This window comes from Ornithorhynchus anatinus, chromosome 19 (assembly GCF_004115215.2).
Source record: "Ornithorhynchus anatinus isolate Pmale09 chromosome 19, mOrnAna1.pri.v4, whole genome shotgun sequence".
Lineage (NCBI taxonomy): Eukaryota > Metazoa > Chordata > Mammalia > Monotremata > Ornithorhynchidae > Ornithorhynchus > Ornithorhynchus anatinus.
The window spans coordinates 16,462,816-16,481,397 of NC_041746.1; the positions used below are offsets into that span (position 1 = coordinate 16,462,816).

The 18,582-nt window shown below is 58.8% G+C and overlaps 1 protein-coding gene and 1 long non-coding RNA gene across 5 annotated transcripts in view; one reads left to right on the plus strand and one right to left on the minus strand.

Annotated features, from left to right (window-relative positions):
• DAAM2 (dishevelled associated activator of morphogenesis 2) overlaps positions 1 to 18,173 on the plus strand; it is a 95,562-nt gene extending 77,389 nt beyond the window's left edge. For 3 of the 4 annotated variants that reach the window (XM_029047338.2, XM_029047339.2, XM_029047340.2), the window contains 12 exons: positions 1,663 to 1,770; positions 2,175 to 2,207; positions 3,139 to 3,245; positions 6,858 to 6,942; positions 7,673 to 7,779; positions 8,583 to 8,671; positions 8,947 to 9,115; positions 9,572 to 9,679; positions 11,169 to 11,229; positions 12,031 to 12,162; positions 15,560 to 15,730; positions 16,337 to 18,173. In XM_029047338.2, the coding sequence (XP_028903171.1) occupies positions 1,663 to 1,770; positions 2,175 to 2,207; positions 3,139 to 3,245; positions 6,858 to 6,942; positions 7,673 to 7,779; positions 8,583 to 8,671; positions 8,947 to 9,115; positions 9,572 to 9,679; positions 11,169 to 11,229; positions 12,031 to 12,162; positions 15,560 to 15,730; positions 16,337 to 16,555 (1,389 nt within the window). In that variant the 3' untranslated portion in view covers positions 16,556 to 18,173. The remainder of the gene's footprint in view (positions 1 to 1,662; positions 1,771 to 2,174; positions 2,208 to 3,138; positions 3,246 to 6,857; positions 6,943 to 7,672; positions 7,780 to 8,582; positions 8,672 to 8,946; positions 9,116 to 9,571; positions 9,680 to 11,168; positions 11,230 to 12,030; positions 12,163 to 15,559; positions 15,731 to 16,336) is intronic. The other variant, XM_039914768.1, reaches the window with a different exon arrangement.
• Positions 3,659 to 5,817, minus strand: LOC114805684. Its single transcript, XR_003753712.1, has 3 exons — positions 5,640 to 5,817; positions 4,723 to 4,825; positions 3,659 to 3,800 (listed from the first exon to the last, which is right to left on the minus strand). It is a non-coding gene; the product is annotated as an uncharacterized LOC114805684 (long non-coding RNA).
• Positions 18,174 to 18,582: the final 409 nt, after the last annotated feature.

Here is an 18,582-nt window from a genome sequence, read left to right on the forward strand (position 1 = left end):
GCTCACCGCGGGCAGGGGCCGTATCCATTTATAGCGCATCCTGCTCTGCCAAGCTCTTGGTACAGTGCTTTGCACACAGTAAGTGCTCAATAAACATGATCGAATGAATACAATTGAGCAATATAACAGACACATTCCCTGCCCACCTACAGTCTAGAGGGGGAGATAGAAATCAATATAAATTTAATAAATTACAAATATGTACATAAGTGCTGTGGGGCCGGGAGTAAGCGGATGAATAAAGACAGCAAGTTAGGGGAACGCAGAAGGGAGCTGAAGAAAAGGAAAAGAGGGCTTCGTCAGGGAAGGCCTCTTGGATGAGATGCTCCTTCATATCGTCCATTCCTCACTTCCTTGGAGTGCTCGCTCCGGGCTGACAGAAATCTCTCTCACCGCGGTGGGTATGAAGAACAGCTGTTCATCCTAACCTAGCTAGAGCAAGGATCCCCGGGGGAGAGGAGCAGGGTCAAGGAACACTGAAGGGAGAGGACCGGGGGCGGGAGCCATAAAACACTCTCAGCAGTGACACCTCGGAGCACACATATGCCGTGGAACGAACGGCATGTAAATGGAATTTCCCTCGTACACAAAACGGCCTGCCGGACTGGGGTCAAAATCCAGTGCACCTTCTGAAATGAACGAGGCGTCTGGGATTGGGGGAGAGGATCCTCAACCATCCCGGACCCCCCATATCCAAAGTCACTCAAGACCTCAGCCCCCCTCACCCCGGGTACATCCAGAGAAGAGCGGGGTTCTCCTCGCAGACACTCAATGCTCACTGATGGAACTAGCAGTCGTCATCATCATCGTTATCTGTGAGATGATCTCGGCCCCCAGGAGAAGCAGTGCCCATGATCACTAGAGCTAGTTGGAGAAAGGATTTGGGGGTAAAAAAATCTGAAATTTTAAGGAGGTCGAGAAGGAAAGAGGGTAGGTGTCTCTCTGGTTTGTGGGTTGTTCCAAAAGCTCTGTGTCCCGGGCTGAGAATGGGGGGGGTCATTCCCTGACGCCCCCTTCCTGCCTGGTGAGGTTCTAAGCAGATTGCGATGGGGAAGGTGGTCCCACAGCCCTTTGCAGACCCCAGTGCTGTTCCCCAGGCCTGGTTGCATCTGATCGATCCCAACCAGTCAACCATCGGGGATCTTAATCGAGTGCCGAACGTGGGCAGAGCACGGTACCCAGCGCTTGGGAGAGCACATCCGAGCTAAAAGCCCCAATCCCTGCCCCCGAAGAGCCGCCAATCCCGGGGGGCATTCCCAATCCATCCACCGATCTAGTCTCCATTACGGCCACGTGCGGGCCTTGACCACTCCGGAGACCGGACGCTTGTGCTTCGTTCCCGGCATCCTCCTCTGCAGGGGTGGGACCCGAGGGAAGACTCTTTGCGTGGGCAGGGATCGCGACTGCCGATTCTGTTGTATTGTACTCTCCCAAGCTCTTTATACAGTGCCCTGCACCCCGTAAGTACTCAGTACATATGATTGATTGGGTGGGGCCGGGGTTGGGGCCCAGGCCGGGCTGGGCAGGAGGAGGTCAAGGAGGAAGCAGGGGGCGGGTCGGGGAGGGGGGACAGTGCAAGTGGAAGTGAGCTCTCTGTGTGAGGGTCACGGGGCACCTGCCGCCGGCTCAGCTGCCGGGTTTGGGGTTCCCCTTGGGTTTTAGGAGAAGATCCACGGCACCATCTGGCATGACATCGATGACCTGCGGGCCTTCAAGGTGCTAGACCTGGAAGACTTTGAAAAAATGTTCTCCGCTTATCAGAGACACCAGGTGAGGGGTCATCTCCTCCCGCGACCCCACCAAAATCCCACCAAAATCCCACTCCTGCCCTCAGGGCCCACCATAGCCCCGGCCCACACTGCCGGAATATCGAACCGAGCCCGGCCCGGCCCGGAGCGGGGCTCCTTCCCCGGCGACGGGGGGGGGGGGGGGGGCCTAAGGGCTGTGGCCTCCCTTCAGTGCTCGGAGGACGGACGCCGGAGAGAAAGGGTGGAGCGTGGAGGTGGGAGGACCGGGGAGCCCGGGGAGAGGAGGGAGGCACAGAGATCTCTGGCCAAGGCCCGGTTCAGGCAGGGAGGGGCCTGACTCCAGCCCGCAGTGCCCCGACCCATCTCACTAACAGATTGCCTGTTTCCTTCTCTGTCGTCTGTGCCTGCTGCCCGCTGCCTTCATAGGACCTACTACCCAACCCCGCCCCCTCCAAGCAGGTGGGTGTCATCACCGTCACCTCCCGGGCTCTGGGGGCAAGGCCCAGCCCCTCCACCCCAGCCCATCCCGGCAGCCCAAGCGGGGACCTCGGGAGGATGAGGGGGTCGGTCCCCTCTCCTCCCCCTCGCGGGTGGGTGGTGGCCTTGCCGGGAGCGGGGGGCAGGAAGGGGGTGAGAAAGGGAGCCGGGGGATGGGTCAGCAAGGTGTAACGTCCCGCCCAGAGGCCAACCCTCAGACAGCCGAAGGGAAAGCCAAGCCCGGGATGACGGGCCGGGGCCGCCCTTCGGACAGGGCGGTGCCCGTGGCAGAGTGAACTTGCTGTGCTCAGATATTGGGGGGTGGGGAGATGGGGTCAGCGGGCTCTGACTGCAGGGGATCCCCTCCACATCCGTGCCCCTGCTGGAGCGCCCTCCTCCTTTAAATCATCCGCTCGGGTCCCACCGTGTTCTCTCCCTGGCTGATCGGGCCCCGGCCCCCGGGGGTACGCTAGGTCCTGGTGGTGGGAGTGTGCCCGGGGGGCTTAGAGCGCCCTGGGCCCCCGACCTCTCTCCCCCAGCCCAGTCTGACTGACCCCGGGACCAGCCAGGAGAGTGTCGGGGCGGAACCGGGGCAGGGAAGAGAAGAGGAGGGCCAGGAGCCTCTGGTCAGGATCCTCAACTCCTCAGCCTTCCCACAGTCCCCTGCCCCCAGCCTAGCCATCCGGGGGTCTCTCCTGCTCTTCGGACCTCCAAAGCAGGGTGGCCTTTGACCGTCCCGTATCAGGGCCCCACCGGCACCTACCTCTTTCCTTCTGGCTGATCGATGCCCTCGCCCGCGGTAGGGGTCGGGGGCGTCTCCCCCAGGCCGAGGTGCTGAGGTCCCGTGGTGCCGGGGACGTGGTGGCCGGCGGGAGCCGGTTTCTGACCACTCCCCGTCCCGGATTGGTTTCAGAAGGAGCTGGGCTCGACAGAAGACCTGTATCTGTCCAGCCGCAAGGTCAAAGAGCTGTCGGTCATCGATGGCCGGAGAGCCCAGAACTGCGTCATTCTCCTCTCCAAGTAAGTGTGGGCTCCCCGCGACCCGCCACCTTTCCCCGCCAGCCTCCTTTCCCCCCAACCTCCGACCGAAGCGGGGCCGTGTGACTCGGAGCCAATCCACCGAGCGCTTCCATCTGTCCCAGCCGGCCCAAGCGCCCTCCGTTCCACCTCCGGTTCCCTCGAGGAGCCCGCTCACTCCATAGGGAGACCGAACCGGGAATAGTAATAATAACGTTGGTAATTGTTAAGCGCTCGCTACGCGCAGAGCACTGTTCTAAGCGCTGGGGTAGATAAAGGGTAATCAGGTCGTCCCACGTGAGGCTCACGGTCTTCATCCCCACTTTCCAGATGAGGGAACTGAGGCACAGAGAAGGTGAGTGACTTGCCCACAGTCGCACAGCTGACAAGTGGAGGAGCCGGGATTCGAACCCATGACCTACGACTCCCAAGCCCGGGCTCTTTCCACTAGCGGAAGGACCTTCCAGGTCAGCTAGCGGGTGGCGGGAGGGAAGAACGTCAACCTTCTGGGAAGCGTTAGAAGTCCAGGCCCGAGGAGCTCCGCACCTGCACTGCGGCCTGGCGGAAGAAGCAGGTGACTGAGAGTCTGGAGACCTGGGTTCTAGTCCCGCCTCTGCTACTCGCCTGCTCTGTGACCTCGGGAGAGTCGCTTCACTTTATTGGCCCTCAGTTTCCTCATCTGTAAAGTAGGGATTCAATACTCGTTCTCCCTTCCTCTGACTGATCCGATTATACGGCGCCTACCCCAGGGCTTAGCACGTAGTAAGCGCTTAACGAATAGCCCAATTATTATTATCCGGTGGCCCTCGGGGGAGGGGAGTGGAGAGAAGGGACAGGCGGGGACGTCGAGTGGAATGTGGGGAGGGGAGAGGCGGACAGGGACTCCAGGTGGTCTGTGGGGAGGGAAGAGGTGGAGAGAGGCGGGCAGGGACTTCGGGCACTTTTTTTCTCTCCCGGGCCCGGGCCGCTTGACCAATTCCCGGACTTGTTTCTGCTTCCCTCTCTCTGCCGTGCCTTCGGCCAAACGCTCCCCACGCTTCTGGACTCCCAGGGGAGGGTCCGGCCGCAAGGCTGGGCAACTGGGGCCGGGGACGCCCCGGGGCGACCCCCACGCTGGGCTAAAACTAGGAGCCACCCCCGGTGCCGTCCTCTCCCCCAGCACGACCCCACCCCTCCCCAGATCCTCGACCCCCTCCCCCCAGCCCAGAACCCTGGCGTGCCCCCCACTCCCAGCCTGGGATGCCAGCACAGGAGCAGGGCTGTTCTCCCAGATAGAGCCTGGCTTGTTCCGCTGCAGCGGGAGCTGCTTTCGGGCTGAGATCATTCCCCGCCGCAAAGCAAGCTGTGCCGGTGGCCTGGCTTCGTCCCACCCTACGGGTTCGTGGGAGCCCGTCTGGATTGCTGCCCCTCCCCTCATCCCTCCGTCCCCCACATCGTTCCCCTGCCGTAGTCGCTTACGCGTCCAGGCGCTCAGACGTACCTGGCTGCCCTTCTGCTGGTCGGATGCTCTTTCCTCAGAGACAACCGCTGTGGTCAGCACTGCTTAGTACAGTGCTCTGCACATAGTAAGTGCTCAATAAACACTATTGAAAGAATGAATGGGAGCTGGTGATCGGGGCCACGGGGAGCTGGTCACCGAGGCCTCTGGGATTTGCTCCCGGGGGCCTCGGGAAGCTGGTCACTGGAGTCTTCAGGAGCTGGTCACCGGGGCTGCTGGCAGTCTGTCACCGGGGCCACCGGGAGCTGTCGCCGGGGCCTTCGGGAGCTGGTCACTGGGGCCACCGGGACGGGAGCTGGTCACCGGGACTGCCGAGAGCTGGTCACCGGGCCGTCCGGGAGGCTTAGGGCCTGCCGAGGTTGACCTCGCTGCGCATAGCCACGAGGGTCCTGAGAGGTGGAGCTGCCCACCCTGGACAGACCCCCCCCCCCCCCCCCCCCGGCAACCCCGGACGTAAGCTAAGCCCCGCACTGAACGCTGTGGGGAGGGGCCACGGGAGTGGAAGACAGGGACCCTGCCTTCCACAGGCAGTGTGGGCTAGTGGAAAGAGCCTAGGACTGAGAGTCAGGAGATCGGGGTTCTAATCCCTGCCCCATCACTCTCGATCGATCAAACGTATTTACTGAGCGTTTACGGTGTGTAGAGCACTATACTAACTGCTGGGCAGATTCCGCACAACGATACGACGGACACGTTCCCCGTCCGCAACGACTCTCCTACTCTGTGACCTTAAAGAAGTCACTTAACTTCTCTGGGCCTTAGTTTCCTCCTCCACAAAATGGCGATTCAATAGCTATTCTCCATCTGCCTTAGCCCGCGAGCCCCGCGTGGGCCAGTGAAGGTGTCCGATCTGATTATCTTTAATCAATCCCAGTGCTTGGCGCAAAGTGAGCACTTACCAGATGCCACCGCTGTTGGCCGAGGAGCCGGTAGGCTGACGGGGAGACGGGACACCAGGGGCGAAGGACGTAACGGCTTCATTAGAGGACAGTCTCCCTTCACTACAGGAGATTTCCGCAACGGGTGGAGCTGGACACGGTCCAAGGTTGGACACTGTCCCCGTCCTACATGAGGCTCACCATCTGAGCAGGAGGAAATAGGATTTAATCTCCATTTTACCGAGGAAACTGAGGCACAGAGAAGTGAAGCAATTTATCCGAGCAGTGGGCCGAACTGGGATTGGAACCCAAGTCCTCTGACTCCCGGAAACAGGATTTTCCCATTAGGCCACGCTGCTTGCCACGCTGCTTTCGGGGAGGGGGCGTTCGTGGAGGGCTCTAGTGGCCGGGACGGAGGTGGAAGCAGGGGAAGGGCGGGTCGAGTGGCCTGGAAGCTGGAGTGGCCTGCGTCACAAGGGGCGGTGAACAGGTGGGCTTGGCACCACGTGTGTTTGGGGAGGGGAGGACTGGGGGCTGAGAGCGGTCAAGCAAGGGGTTGGTGTCCGGAGCCCCAGGGCTTGGGTCCGAGAGGGGCGAACGAGCATTTTTCACCAGTCCGGGCGGGTGGGCCCGTCTTCACCGGTGGTCTGGGGCCGTCGCCTTGAAGGATCCTCAGTCTCCGTGCGCACCGTTTCCCCCCGCCCTGCGGCAGTTGGGCACTACAGTGGTTAAATAGTGTGGGGAAAGCCCCGCTCGAACCCCCCGCCTTCCCGCCAGAGGTTGCCCACGGCCCCACACACTAGGATTCACGTTCTCCTAGCCCAAGGCTGGCTTGAGCCACAAACCGGGGAATGCAGATGCTTAGAGAAACAGCATGACTTAATAGATAGAGCACGGGCTTGGGAGTCTAAGATGTGGGTTCTAATCCCAGCTCCGCCCCTTGTCAGCTGTGTGGCCTTGGGCAAGCCACTTCACTTCTCCGTGCTTCACTTACCTCGTCTGTAAAATGGGGATTAAAACCACGAGCCCCTCGTGGGACGACCTGATTGCCCTGTATCTAGCCCAGCGCTTAGAACAGTGCTTGGCAAAGAGCGCTTAACAAATACCATTATTATTATTATTCTGGGAAGGAGCTGCCAATCTCTGCTGTGCTTCCTCACCGGGGGGGGAGGGGGGATGGACATCCTCTCTGGGGCGACCCCGGCTGGAGGGTGTGGACAAGGCTGATCTCGTGGCCAGGTTGAAGTTGTCCAACGAGGAGATCCGGCGGGCAGTGATGAGGATGGATGAGCAAGAGGACTTGGCCAAAGACATGTTGGAACAGGTAGAGCGCGCTGCTCCCCTCCCCACCCTTCCCCGGTCTGGGGGGGTCTCTGGAGGCTCCCCGCTACCCTGCTGCCCCCCCCCCCCCGTCCTCCCCCTGCTAGACTGTAAACTCACCGTGGGCATTTAATGTGTCTGTTTTATTGTTATATTATGCTCTCCCAAGCAATGAGTACAGTGCTCTGCACCCAGAAAATGCTCAATAAATACGACTGAATTAATGAATGAGCTGCTTTCATAGAGGGGGCGAAGCAGGGAGACCGGTAGATGGGCTGAGTGCTGACAGGGATTACTGGTCAGGAGAGGTCAGGCCACATTGACCAGTGTGTCTGTCACTCTGTCCCCTGATGCCCCTCTGAGTCTCCTCTGGGAACCATGACCCGCTCCGAGCTAAGGGTCTGGGGTGGACGAGGGGTGCAGGGCCAGTGAGCCAGGCCGAGGGCGTCCAGGGCGGGGAAAGGGCGCGGGGCCAGCCTTGTGCTTTTCTTTCAGATCAGGTCTCTGTCCTTCCATCCCTCCCGCCCCCGTTTCCTTTGCTGCTTTCAGCCTGTCCCGTCCTGGGCCCTCCCTACAAGGCGCAGGTCTCGTATCTGAGCGCAGCGGCTCTCCGGCCAGAGGGAATCAGGTTGAGATCCAGACAGGGTAGCCCACCCCCCCCCGTGCCAGGCGCAGTGCCCCCTGCCCCCGGCCCCGGCCCACCTCCGCCCTCTCACGGGCACCTCATTCCGCAGCTCCTCAAGTTCGTCCCCGAGAAGAGCGACGTTGATCTGCTGGAGGAACACAAGCACGAGATTGAGCGCATGGCCCGGGCGGACCGCTTCCTCTATGAAATGAGCAGGTGGGCGGGATCCCCGGGTCCCCCGGGTCGGGGGGTGGGGGCGGTGACCACGGCAGGAACCGGGAAGGAACCCGGAGGACCCAGGAGAAACTGGGATCGCGGAATGGGATGGGAGGCCATGATGGCAGGAAGCCGGGTCACAGGAGAAAGCGCTCAGTACGGTGCTCGGCACTTGGCAAGCGCTCAATAAATACGATTGAATGAATGAATGAAAGGGCCGCGGGGCCAGAGGAGTGAAATAGCCATGGGTGGTGGGTGCCGGGGGCCCTCCGAGACATCTCCCCCAGGCGGATTCTTGGGTGACCCCTCGAGGCCCCAGATAACTGAAGACCTCCTGGCTTTGAGAGATCTTTCTCAGGTGTCCTCCCTGAGACCCCAGGCCTTTATCGCTGGCTTTGCCCACCCCTCCACACTGACCCAGCTTCTCCCATGGCAGTATTCCGTTGGTCACCCCATCGCTGGCCATCCCCCAGCCCTCAGTTCACCCCATCTTTGTCCCCAACCCCCATCCCGCTGTTCACCGCATCACCGCCTCCATCTCACAGTTCAAACCATCAGTGCCCCATCCACGATTCTCCGCCTAACTGTCCCCAGCCACCAACCCACATTTCCGGCACCGCTTCCTGATGCTCCTCCCCAGGTATCCTCACTGAGCCCACCCCCCCCAGTTCCCAACCTCGTCCCCAGGAGAGCTTCCCCCCTACTTGCCTGCATTTCTCTGGGTCAGGGAGACCCTAGGGGTAGTCTCGGTGCCCCCCGTCCTGGCGGGGCTGACCCCGGGGACCCTCGCCTCTCCCCTGCAGGATCGATCACTACCAGCAGCGACTGCAGGCGCTCTTCTTCAAGAAGAAGTTTCCAGAGCGTCTGGCGGAGTCCAAGCCCAAGGTGGAAGGTGAGGTGAGGGAGGGATGCGGGGGGGGGGGGGGAGATGGCTACGGGGGGTAGGAGGCCGCTAGCTTGTCCAGGGGCAGGAGCGATCAACCGACCAGTGGTGTTTAGTGAGCACTGACTAAGCACGTGGGAGAGCACGATAGAATTGCCCTCCGTTTTGGGGAATTCCCCAGCAGGGCGGATATTAAGGTGTTGGGGGGTGGTTTGGCGTTTTCCAAGGGTGCCTCGCATCGGGCCCTCACTGGGGTGCCGGGGGATGTCCGCTCTCCCCCGCAGCCATTCTGCTGGCCTCGAAGGAGCTGACCCGCAGCAAACGGCTGAAGCAGCTGCTGGAGGTGGTGCTCGCCTTCGGCAACTACATGAACAAGGGGCAGCGGGGCAGTGCCTACGGGTTCAAGGTCTCCAGCCTCAACAAGATTGCCGACACCAAGTCCAGCATAGACAGGTGGGAGGCCCCACCCCGTCCGGTCCGGCCTTCCCCAACCTCCCCACCCCCATCCCAGATCCTCGCCCCGCCCCCTGTGAGACCCTCCCACCCGGCCCCAGCCTTGACCCCACACTTCCCTGGACCTCTGTCCTCCTGCTGCGCCATGCTCCGAGGTTCGGACCCTCTCTGGGTTCCGCCTCCTCCTCCTCCTCCCCTTCCAGAGTGACGCCGCCCCGTCGGCCGTCCCCGGAGAGTCGCCCAGAGCCAGCCGCGGCTCCTCCCTCCAGAGCCGGCACAGTTCTGGGCAGAGTTTTCCCATTCCATCCCAGTTCAGGATGTACGGCCACTCTCCCCACCCAGTCCGGGGACCTCTCCTCTCCCTTGGATCGTCCTCCTGTCCCTCCTCCTCCGCCCCCCTGGTCCCTCCCTCCCTCCCCAGACCGGTGGCCCGCTCTGACGGGTCCCCGATCGCAGGAACATCACGCTGCTGCATTACCTGATCATGATCTTCGAGAAGAACTACCCCGACATCCTCAACGTGCAGGCCGAGCTGCAGCACCTGCCCCAGGCCGCCAAAGTCAAGTGAGTCCGGGGGCCCGACGCATCCGGACCCCGATTTGGAGGGGGCAGAAGGCAGTGAGAGGGAGAGGAGCGAACGGGAGTGTGGAGGCCTGCCGGAATTTTCCCCGGCCCCTGGGAATTGCAGTGGGGAGATTTGCTCTGGGGTAGATACAAGTTCCCTCTCAGGATCTCACCTGGAGAGTTTCCAGTCCTCTACCTGTCTCGGCTAGGGGAGGGAGAGTCAAGCAGAGGCCTACCCGTTCCATTCCTGGCTGGCGAGTGGAAGGCAATCTGCCACGAGTCAAAACTCACCCATGCTGGGCAGCGGTGGCATGGGAGACAGTCGAGGGTGGAGGCTCAAGTTTAATGCACGCAAGGAGGCATGTTTTTACCAAGAAAACTCTGTGGATCCGCTACCGGGACGATTGCAGACGGAGATGGGGCGTTCTGGGAGAGCTGTATCCATGTCATCGCTATGGGTCGGAGATGACTCCACAGGACGAGACAAGCAAGGTGCAAGTTAATTAGGTTGGATACAACCCTGTCCCACATGGAGTGCACACTCTTAATCCACATTTTACAGATGAGGGAACTGAGGCCCAGAGAAATGAAATGACTTACCCAAGGTCACACAGCAGACACGTGGTGGAGTTGAGATTAGAACCCAGGTCCTTCTGACTCCCAGGTCCATGCTTCATCCACTAAGCCACTGGAGAGTTTATCCTCCCTTTTCCAGAGCATGGCCTGGTGGAAATAGTCGTATTTATTGAGCACTTACTGTGCGTAGAGCACTGTACTAAGTACTTGGGAGAGTACATTATGACAGATATATTCCCTGCTCACTATGAGCTTGTAGTGTGGTAGGGAAGACAGACATTAATATAAATAAATTAAGGTACACATAAGTATATAAGTGCTGAAACTGCACAAGGCCAGGTAGGGACGCTTGGGTTCTAATCCTGACTCCACCACTTACCTGCTGTCTGACCTAGGCAAAGTCACTTCACTTCTCTGCGTCTCAGTTTCCTCATCTATAAAAGGGGGATAAAATACTCATGCTCTTTCCTTCTTAGACTGTGAGCCCCATGATGGACAGGGATTGTGTCCAAGCTGTTTATCTTGTGCCTGACACGGTTCTTCGTACGATACTTGGCACGTAGTAAGTGCTTAACAATAATGATAGCGATGATAAACGTAGGACTTGTTAAGCACTTACTTTGTGCCAACCACCGTGCTAAGCACTAATACAAATTCAAAAGACTGGTCAGAGTCCTTGTCCCACATGAGGCTCACGGTCTAAGCTGGAGGGAGAACAGGCGATGAAGCCCCATGCTACAGATGGGGAGACTGAGGTAGCGACGGCCCGGGGTTTTTAAACTGGGACGGGGCAGGGTCAGCCGGCCTAGGCACCGCTTCCATGGAGGTTTGCCTTCTCAGGGCGGCCCCTCTCGCCGCACTTCTCCCTCGGCCTCACTGTCTCCCCCCTCCCTGCCCGACAATTCTCTTGCAGCCTGGCCGAGCTGGAGAAGGAAATAAACAACATCAAGAACGGGCTCCGAGCGGTGGAGGCGGTGAGTACCCCTGAGCCTGGCTGGGCAAGCGGCTCGGCCTGGAGCCCCGAGGGCCAGCGATCCACAACAGGAACAGTCTGGGGAGTTCAGCTCCCCTCCTCAGTTTGTCTGAAACCGTCCGGGATGCCCCGGCGCTACTATACCCCCGCTCCTGGTCCTTCTGATCGCTGGAGGCTGCCAGGGGCCTCCCAGAGTGACCGAAATGGGCAGGCTCGGGGTTGGACTTTGCTATTCCCCCTAGTCCCCACCCTCTTGCCAACCACGCTCAGCGCTTGTGCATTTGACAAGGGTCACATCTCAGGGCTTCGGGACCCAGGCCCTCCACCCTATTGAACCCCCCAGTCCCGACAGCCCCAACTCCCGCTTCCCTCTGCCCCCCTGGACCGTGAGCTCCTTGTGGACAGGGAATGTGTCTGTCTATTGTTGTACTGTACTCTCCCGGGCACTTAATACGGTGTTTTGCACACGGTGAGCGCTCAATAAATACGACTAAAGTGAAGTGAAGCCCCAGACCTCCGGTCTTCCCATCAGTGGCTCCCAAGCCCCTACATCTCCAACTCCCTGATCCACTCATCCCTGGCTCCCCAGGGCCTTCCAGGACCTTTCAGGATCTAGGTCCGGAACCCAAGCCCTCTGATTCCCGAGTTCCCCCGATCCCTGGGATGGGTTCCTTAATGCGACAGAACCGGTGGGGGCGGAGAAGACCATGGCTGGGGGGGGTTGAGGATGGGGGTAGGAACCCTCAGAGTAGAGCTCTCTCTATCCCCTTCTAACCTTCATCCCCTTTTCCTCCTCCTCTAGGAACTGGATTACCAGGAGCGCCGGACACGGGAAGCCGGGGATAGGTTCGTTCCCGTCATGCGGGATTTCATCACTGTGGCCAGTTTCGGCTTCTCCGAGCTGGAAGACCTGCTGAACGAGGCCAGGGATAAGGTAGGAGCCGCTGGAGGCTGAGCCGAGTCAGTCGATCAGCGGTATTTATTGAGCGCTTACTCTGAGCAGAGCACTGTACTGAGCGCTGGGGAGAGTACAGTACGACAGAATTGGCAGACACGCTCCCCGCCCGTGACGAGCTTGGTCTAGTCTACCCAATAGGCAGCGAGTCACCCCTGCTGTGACCCCGCCGGGCGGGAAAACCAGAAAGGGCTCGTCGGCCCGGCCCTCGGCAGCGTCGTCTGACGGTTAGGGTTATCAGAGGATCACGGCTAAAATCGGAGCCACATGGGATCCAGGAGCACTGAGATCAGTCCGTGGATCAGGTCAAAAATCAGAGCTCGATCGTCGACGGGCTCGGTTCTTGGAGAGGGTCGGGGGTAGCCCTGACGGCGGAGCTCATTTTAGGGTTAGGGGTGGGGTCGGGGTCCACGCTTGGCCTTTCGCGTATCGACGAGTTCACATCCGAGGCTTGGGGCGGCTGACTCGGTGATTTTGGTTGCGAGGCGGAATGTGGTGACGCCGCCCTAAATTTGGGTCGTTCCCTATCCCTGCTGGGACAGGGGTCGATCGATCAATCAATCAGTCGTATTTATTGAGCACTTCCCGGGTGCAGAGCACTCCCAAGGCCTCAACTACCGTCTCTATGCAGATGGTTCCTGTCTCTCACCCATTTGTTCAGTCTATCGCTGAATCTTGTCGGTTCCACCTCCGAACGTCGCTAACGTCGGCCCTTTTTCTCTCCATCTAAACTACCACGTTAATCCAAGTGCTCGTCCTCTCCCGCCTCGATTACTGCATCAGCCTCCTCGCTGACCTCCCGGCCTCCTGTCTCTCCCCACTCCAGTCCATCTTTCGTTCTCCCCCAGCTCTCCCTCCACCCCCTCACGGAACGAGACCTCCCCGCTGCCGTGCCACCGGGGCGTTGTGATTGTCTGGACGGGGGTCTGCGTGTCCTTGCACCAACACGGGGGCTTCAACGGAGCCGTAGAGGTGTTTCTTGAACAGAACCCCGCCCCCAGTACTCACTGTGGACGGTCGGAGCCGACAGGGACGTTCCAGTTTCCTCTCGGTTGTTCCCAGCAGCCAGCTCTCCTTCCGCAGGAGGCCCTCTCTGACGGCGGAAACAGAGAGCAAAGATGAGCGGCCGTGGCTCGGTGGAGAGAGGTCATGGGTTCGACTCCCAGCTCTGCCACTTGTCAGCTGTGTGACTGTGGGCGGGTCACTTCACTTCTCTGGGCCTCAGTTACCTCGTCTGGAAAATGGGGATCAACTGTGAGCCTCACGTGGGACAACCCGATGACCCCGTATCTACCCCAGCGCTTAGAACAGTGCTCTGCACATAGTAAGCGCTTAACAAATACCAACATTATTATTATTACATTATTAATAATATTAGTGGTATGTGTTAAGCGCTTACTATGTTCCAGGCACTACGCTAAGGTCAGGGGGTAGATACAGGTTTACCAGGTAGGGCACAGTTTCTGTCCCACATGGGACTCCCAGTCTCAATCCCCATTTTACAGACGAGGTAACTGAGGCCAAGAGAAGTGACATGGACAGGACAGCAGACAAGTGGCAGAGCAGGGATTAGAACCCACGACCTTCTGACTCCCAGGCCCGTGCTCTCTCCACTAGGCGACAAACAGCTGCCTCACGCCGGCGTAATCGTCACGTTAGAAGCAGCGTGGCCTAGTGGCGAGAGCCCGGGCTTGGGAGTCAGAGGCCACGGGTTCTGATCCCGGCTCCTCCACTTGTCAGCGGTGTGACTTTGGGCAAGTCACTTAACTTCTCTGTGCCTCAGTTCCCTCATCTGTAAAATGGGGAAAGGGAAAGAGCTCAGGCCTGGGAATCAGGGAAACTGGGTTCTGGGTTCTACTCCCGACTCGACTACTTGCCTGTGGTGTCACCTTGGGCAAGTCGTTTCAGTTCTCTGGCCCTAAGTTTCCTCATCTGTAAAACTGAGATTCGATCCTTGTCCCTCCTCCCCTTTAGCGTGTGAGACCCATGTCGGACTGGGCGTTTGGCACGTCGTAACACTCAACCAATACCGCGGTTTGTTTTTCCCTGCCCTTAAAGAGGTTGCAGTCTAGCGAGGGAGTAAGACAGATGTAAATTATTTACAAAGAGTGGGAACAAAAGGAAGGACAGGGAGATAACAGGTAACAGTACATGAGGAAAAGACAGATAAAATCGCTGAATAAATAACTGAAGACGTAATTCAGAGACGGGTGTATATTGAGTGCCGAAGAGAGGAAGGAAATGCATAAATGCAATGGGTGTTGACACCGCGAGGGTTCTGTAAATTCATCAATCAATCGTCAGTCACCGGAGAAGACTTCCTGTCTCTACGACTTCCTGGGATGGTGAATTCCTTTGATTTACCGCCTGCGGAGGGGTGACTTGGTTGCTTGGGTCCTGAGACGATCGCCTGCAATGTCCTGAACCAGGTCTGTGGGGAAGGGATGGAAGAAGGGGATAAAATCTCCGTTCTTGGGCTATGAGTTTAATGGAGGAGATTGAAAGTGAAACGGACAAGCAAGTGAAGGGAGAGAATGAGCGGAAAAGGCGAAGAGCTTAAATATAATTATGGAGTTTGTGCCTTTCCTCATTGTGACTAATTATATGCATGAATGGCAGAGATAAGGAACTGTGTTGGGAGGGGTTAGGGTCAGGTGGGGAGGAGGAAGGAGGATTCTCATGGTTATTTTTCTCATGGCATTTGTTAAACGCATTATGTGCCGATCACTGTACTAAGCACTGGGGTAGAGACAAGCTAAACGGGTAGGATACGGTCCATGTCCCGCATAGGGCTCACAGAATCAATCTCCATTTTACAGATGAGATAACTGAGGCCCAAAGTGAAGTGACTTGCCCAAGGTCACACAGCAGACAAGTGGCAGAGTTAGGATTAGAACCCCGATCCTCTCTCTCGCCAGGACTGCGCTCCTTCCACTGGGCTGCGCTGCTTCTTGGGATCTGGAGGAGGGGAGAGATAACGGTCCAGCAAAAAGAGGTTGGGAAAGACAGAGACTAATCCAGTCAGTCCAGGAGTCAGTGCCTGTAGATCCATCCAGCAATCTGTTAAGGGCACTGACTGAGCACATACAGTGTTCAGAGCACTGTGCTAAGCACTTGGGTGAGGACAGGACAACTGAGGTGGCAGATACGATTCCTGCCCTCAAGGGGCTTACGGTCTAGCGAGCAGGGAGCAACTCTGGCGGGTGGTCCAAGGGTTGACCAGCTTCCTCCCGACTGGGCCCGTTGAGAGGAAGTGACAGGGAGCAGGGTAACTGAGGCAGGATGACCCCTAAATGGAGTCACCAGGGAGCCGGGCTGACCCGCTGGGCGAGCCAGGGGCCTTCTGGCATCGGGCCTTTCCGTTTCCCTCCGATAGTTTGCCAGGACACTGAAGCACTTTGGAGAGCACGAGGGTCACATGCAGCCAGATGAATTCTTCGGCATCTTCGACACCTTCCTCCTGTCCTTCGTGGAGGCCAAGCAGGACCTGGACAACATGAGGAAGAAGAAGGAGGAGGAGGAGCGGCGGGCCCGAATGGAAGCCATGGTGAGGGCAGGGGGCTTGGGCGGGAGGCCCGGGCCTTATCCACTAGGCCCTACCGCTTCCTGCTACTTCAGGCGATTAATCAATCCGTTAATCAATAGCATCGGTTAAGCACGGCGGAGTGGATAGAACAGGGGCCTGGAGGTCAGAGGTTCTAATCCCGGCCCCACCGCGTGTCTGCTGTGTGACCTTGGGCAAGTCACTTCACTTCTCTGGGCCTCAGTTTCCTCTTCTGTAAAACGGAGAATGAGACAGTGAGCCCCTCAGCGGACAAGGACTACGTCCCACCCGAATTGCTTGTATCCACCCTGGAGCTTAGTACGGTGCCCAGAACATAGCAAGCACTGAACAGATACCACGATTATTAACAATCATTATTATTGAGCACTGGGCAGAGCTCTGTACTGCGCTCTTGGAAGAGTACAATACAACAGAGTTGGTAGAGACGTTCCCTGCCCTACCCAACTAGCAGGTAGATGAGCACTGGGCTCTCGGGGCAGCCTCTGAGAGTTCCCCCAGCCCTTGCCCCCGGTGGGATGGGGCAGGAGTTGGGGGGCCTGGGGTCAGAATCCGCACCCCCCCCCCCCCCCCCTTCTCGGCCTCCCCCAGCTGAAGGAGCAACGGGAACGGGAGCGGCAGCGGCAGAAGAAGACGCCGGTGGGCAGTCCCACGGAGGAGAGCGGGGAGTTCGACGACCTGGTGCTGGCCCTGCGCTCCGGCGAGGTCTTCGACAAGGACTTGTCCAAGCTCAAGAGGAACCGGAAGCGGTCGGGAAGCCAGGCCCTGGACACCAGCCGGGAGCGGGCGGCCACCAAGCTAAATTATTGACAGCAGGGATGCAGGCAGTGGACAGAAGAACCGGGGTGGGGGGGAGGGTGACTAGGATCTTATTCCCACCCTTTCCCTTCAATTTCACCTCCCCAAAAGACTCCTGGTCCTTCCCAGCCCCCTCCCCAACTCCTCTACCAAGTCCAGAGCCGGAGGGCCGGTTACTGGAGGCCTCTGGTCACCCCAAAATACTCTGGCCACAGGTGGTCAGAGAGAGGACCCCCAGCTGGCCATATGGAAGGGATAGATAGGGCCTATCACGCCCCCCGGCAAGCTGACCGCCCACCATCCCAGGAGAGGCCCGGACTCGGCCCGGAGAGCCGGACTGACCTCTCGGTGGTCGTCGGCACGGTCCCGTGTCCGGTTGTAGATCCGCCTTGGGCCTGTACAGTCTCCAGCCCTCCCCCGACCACGCGTGGACAGGGAGGGTCTCGGAGCCAGCCCAGACTGAGACCCGTCATTCAGAAGACCAAACAGGGTCTTCCAGCTTCGGAACCAAGGGGGAGGAGGCTGGATCCGGAGCTGGAAGCAAACCCTTCCAACTTGGAGAAGAAAGGGGCGGGGGACGGGGACGGGGTTTGGTGAGGGGGGAAGGTGAACGAGATGACCCGTAGACCCAGGAAAGTATTGAAGGGAGGGAGGTAGGAGCCCAGCTAGAAGAGGGTCTAGATAGTAGGGCCATGCTTCGTCCACCGGTAGTTATTTATCCCTGTCCGGGTTGGCGTCGTTGGGGAGAGAGCCCGGAAAAAGGGGTGCCACTCAAACCCCTAGGACTATAGTCTGGCCTACCCTTCCAAGTCTTTGAGAGACCCTGGGGGAAAGGCGAGGGACACCCCCCGCGCCCTCCCCGCGCCCCACGCTTCTCCGGCGGGGCTGGGGCCCCCGTTCTGGGAGTGAAGAGTAAGTCCCGAGGGAACGGGAGACCTGGTGGCGGCCAGCTGCCTGGAGCAGCAGAAAGGGAAGGGGAGAATCTCTTCTCGTGCCGTCGCTAGGCTCTCTGAGAGTCCCCCGCTCCAGCCTTGCAGATTGGCACGGGCCCCCAACCTGCTACCCTCTTGCCCCCTCATTACCAGGATCCCTTTGTGCCCGTCGGCACCAGAAAGCCATGGAGCGAATGTGGCGGGACCGTGGGACTTATTCCCGCTTTTCTGAAAGAGCTGACCCGTCCGCGGTCCGATTCCTTCTGGGGGGTGAATTGTTTCGGAGCCCGACGTGCTCATTCGCGAGATGGCGTCGGCCTACGGTCCAGCACCGGGTTCCTTTCTCCTGGTGAGAGAGAAAGTCTAGGCCATGTCAGGGTTAGGGGAGGATGGGGTCAGAGGTCGGGGGGCCAGAAGGTCAGCGTAGTCAGGGATGGGGTGGGTTGGAAAAGGGAACAGCGTTCAGTGATTCTGCAGCACTCGTAGGCGGGATGGGTCAGACATATCCCCCCATTTCCCCGACTCTGGTCCTCTCTTCCCTCAGTCCTGGGCCTCCTTGCCTCCAGCTCAGCTCCCTCAGAGCCTGAAGCATGCCTAGTGGATGCGGCGAAGGTCGAGGAGCCGGAAGGATCTGGGTTCTAATCCTGACTCTGCCACACGTCTGCTCCTTGGGCAGCTCACTTAACTTCTCTGCGCCTCAGTTACTTCATCTGTAAAATAGGGACGAAGACTTGTGAGCCCCATGTGGGACAGGGACTGTGTCCAGCCTGATTTGCTTGTATCTACCCCAGCGCTTAGAACAGTGCTTTGACACATAGTAAGCGCTTAACAAATGCCATCAGCATCATCGAGGAGGTTGAGACCCCTCACCTAGGATCAGAACTCCTCCTGGGTCTAACTGCTGCGAGGTCAGTCCTGCTACCACTACTGGGATATTCAGCTTTTCATTTGCGCAAACATTTCAAAAAAGTAAAAGGATAACACGCCTTAAGAAAAAAAAGAAAATTATCAAAAAAGGATGGGGGGGGGGTGAAATAATTTAAAGTCATTTTATCGCCCACGGTATTAGCAGCAATCTTGGCTCTTGGAGTGAGATTCTTCTCCCTC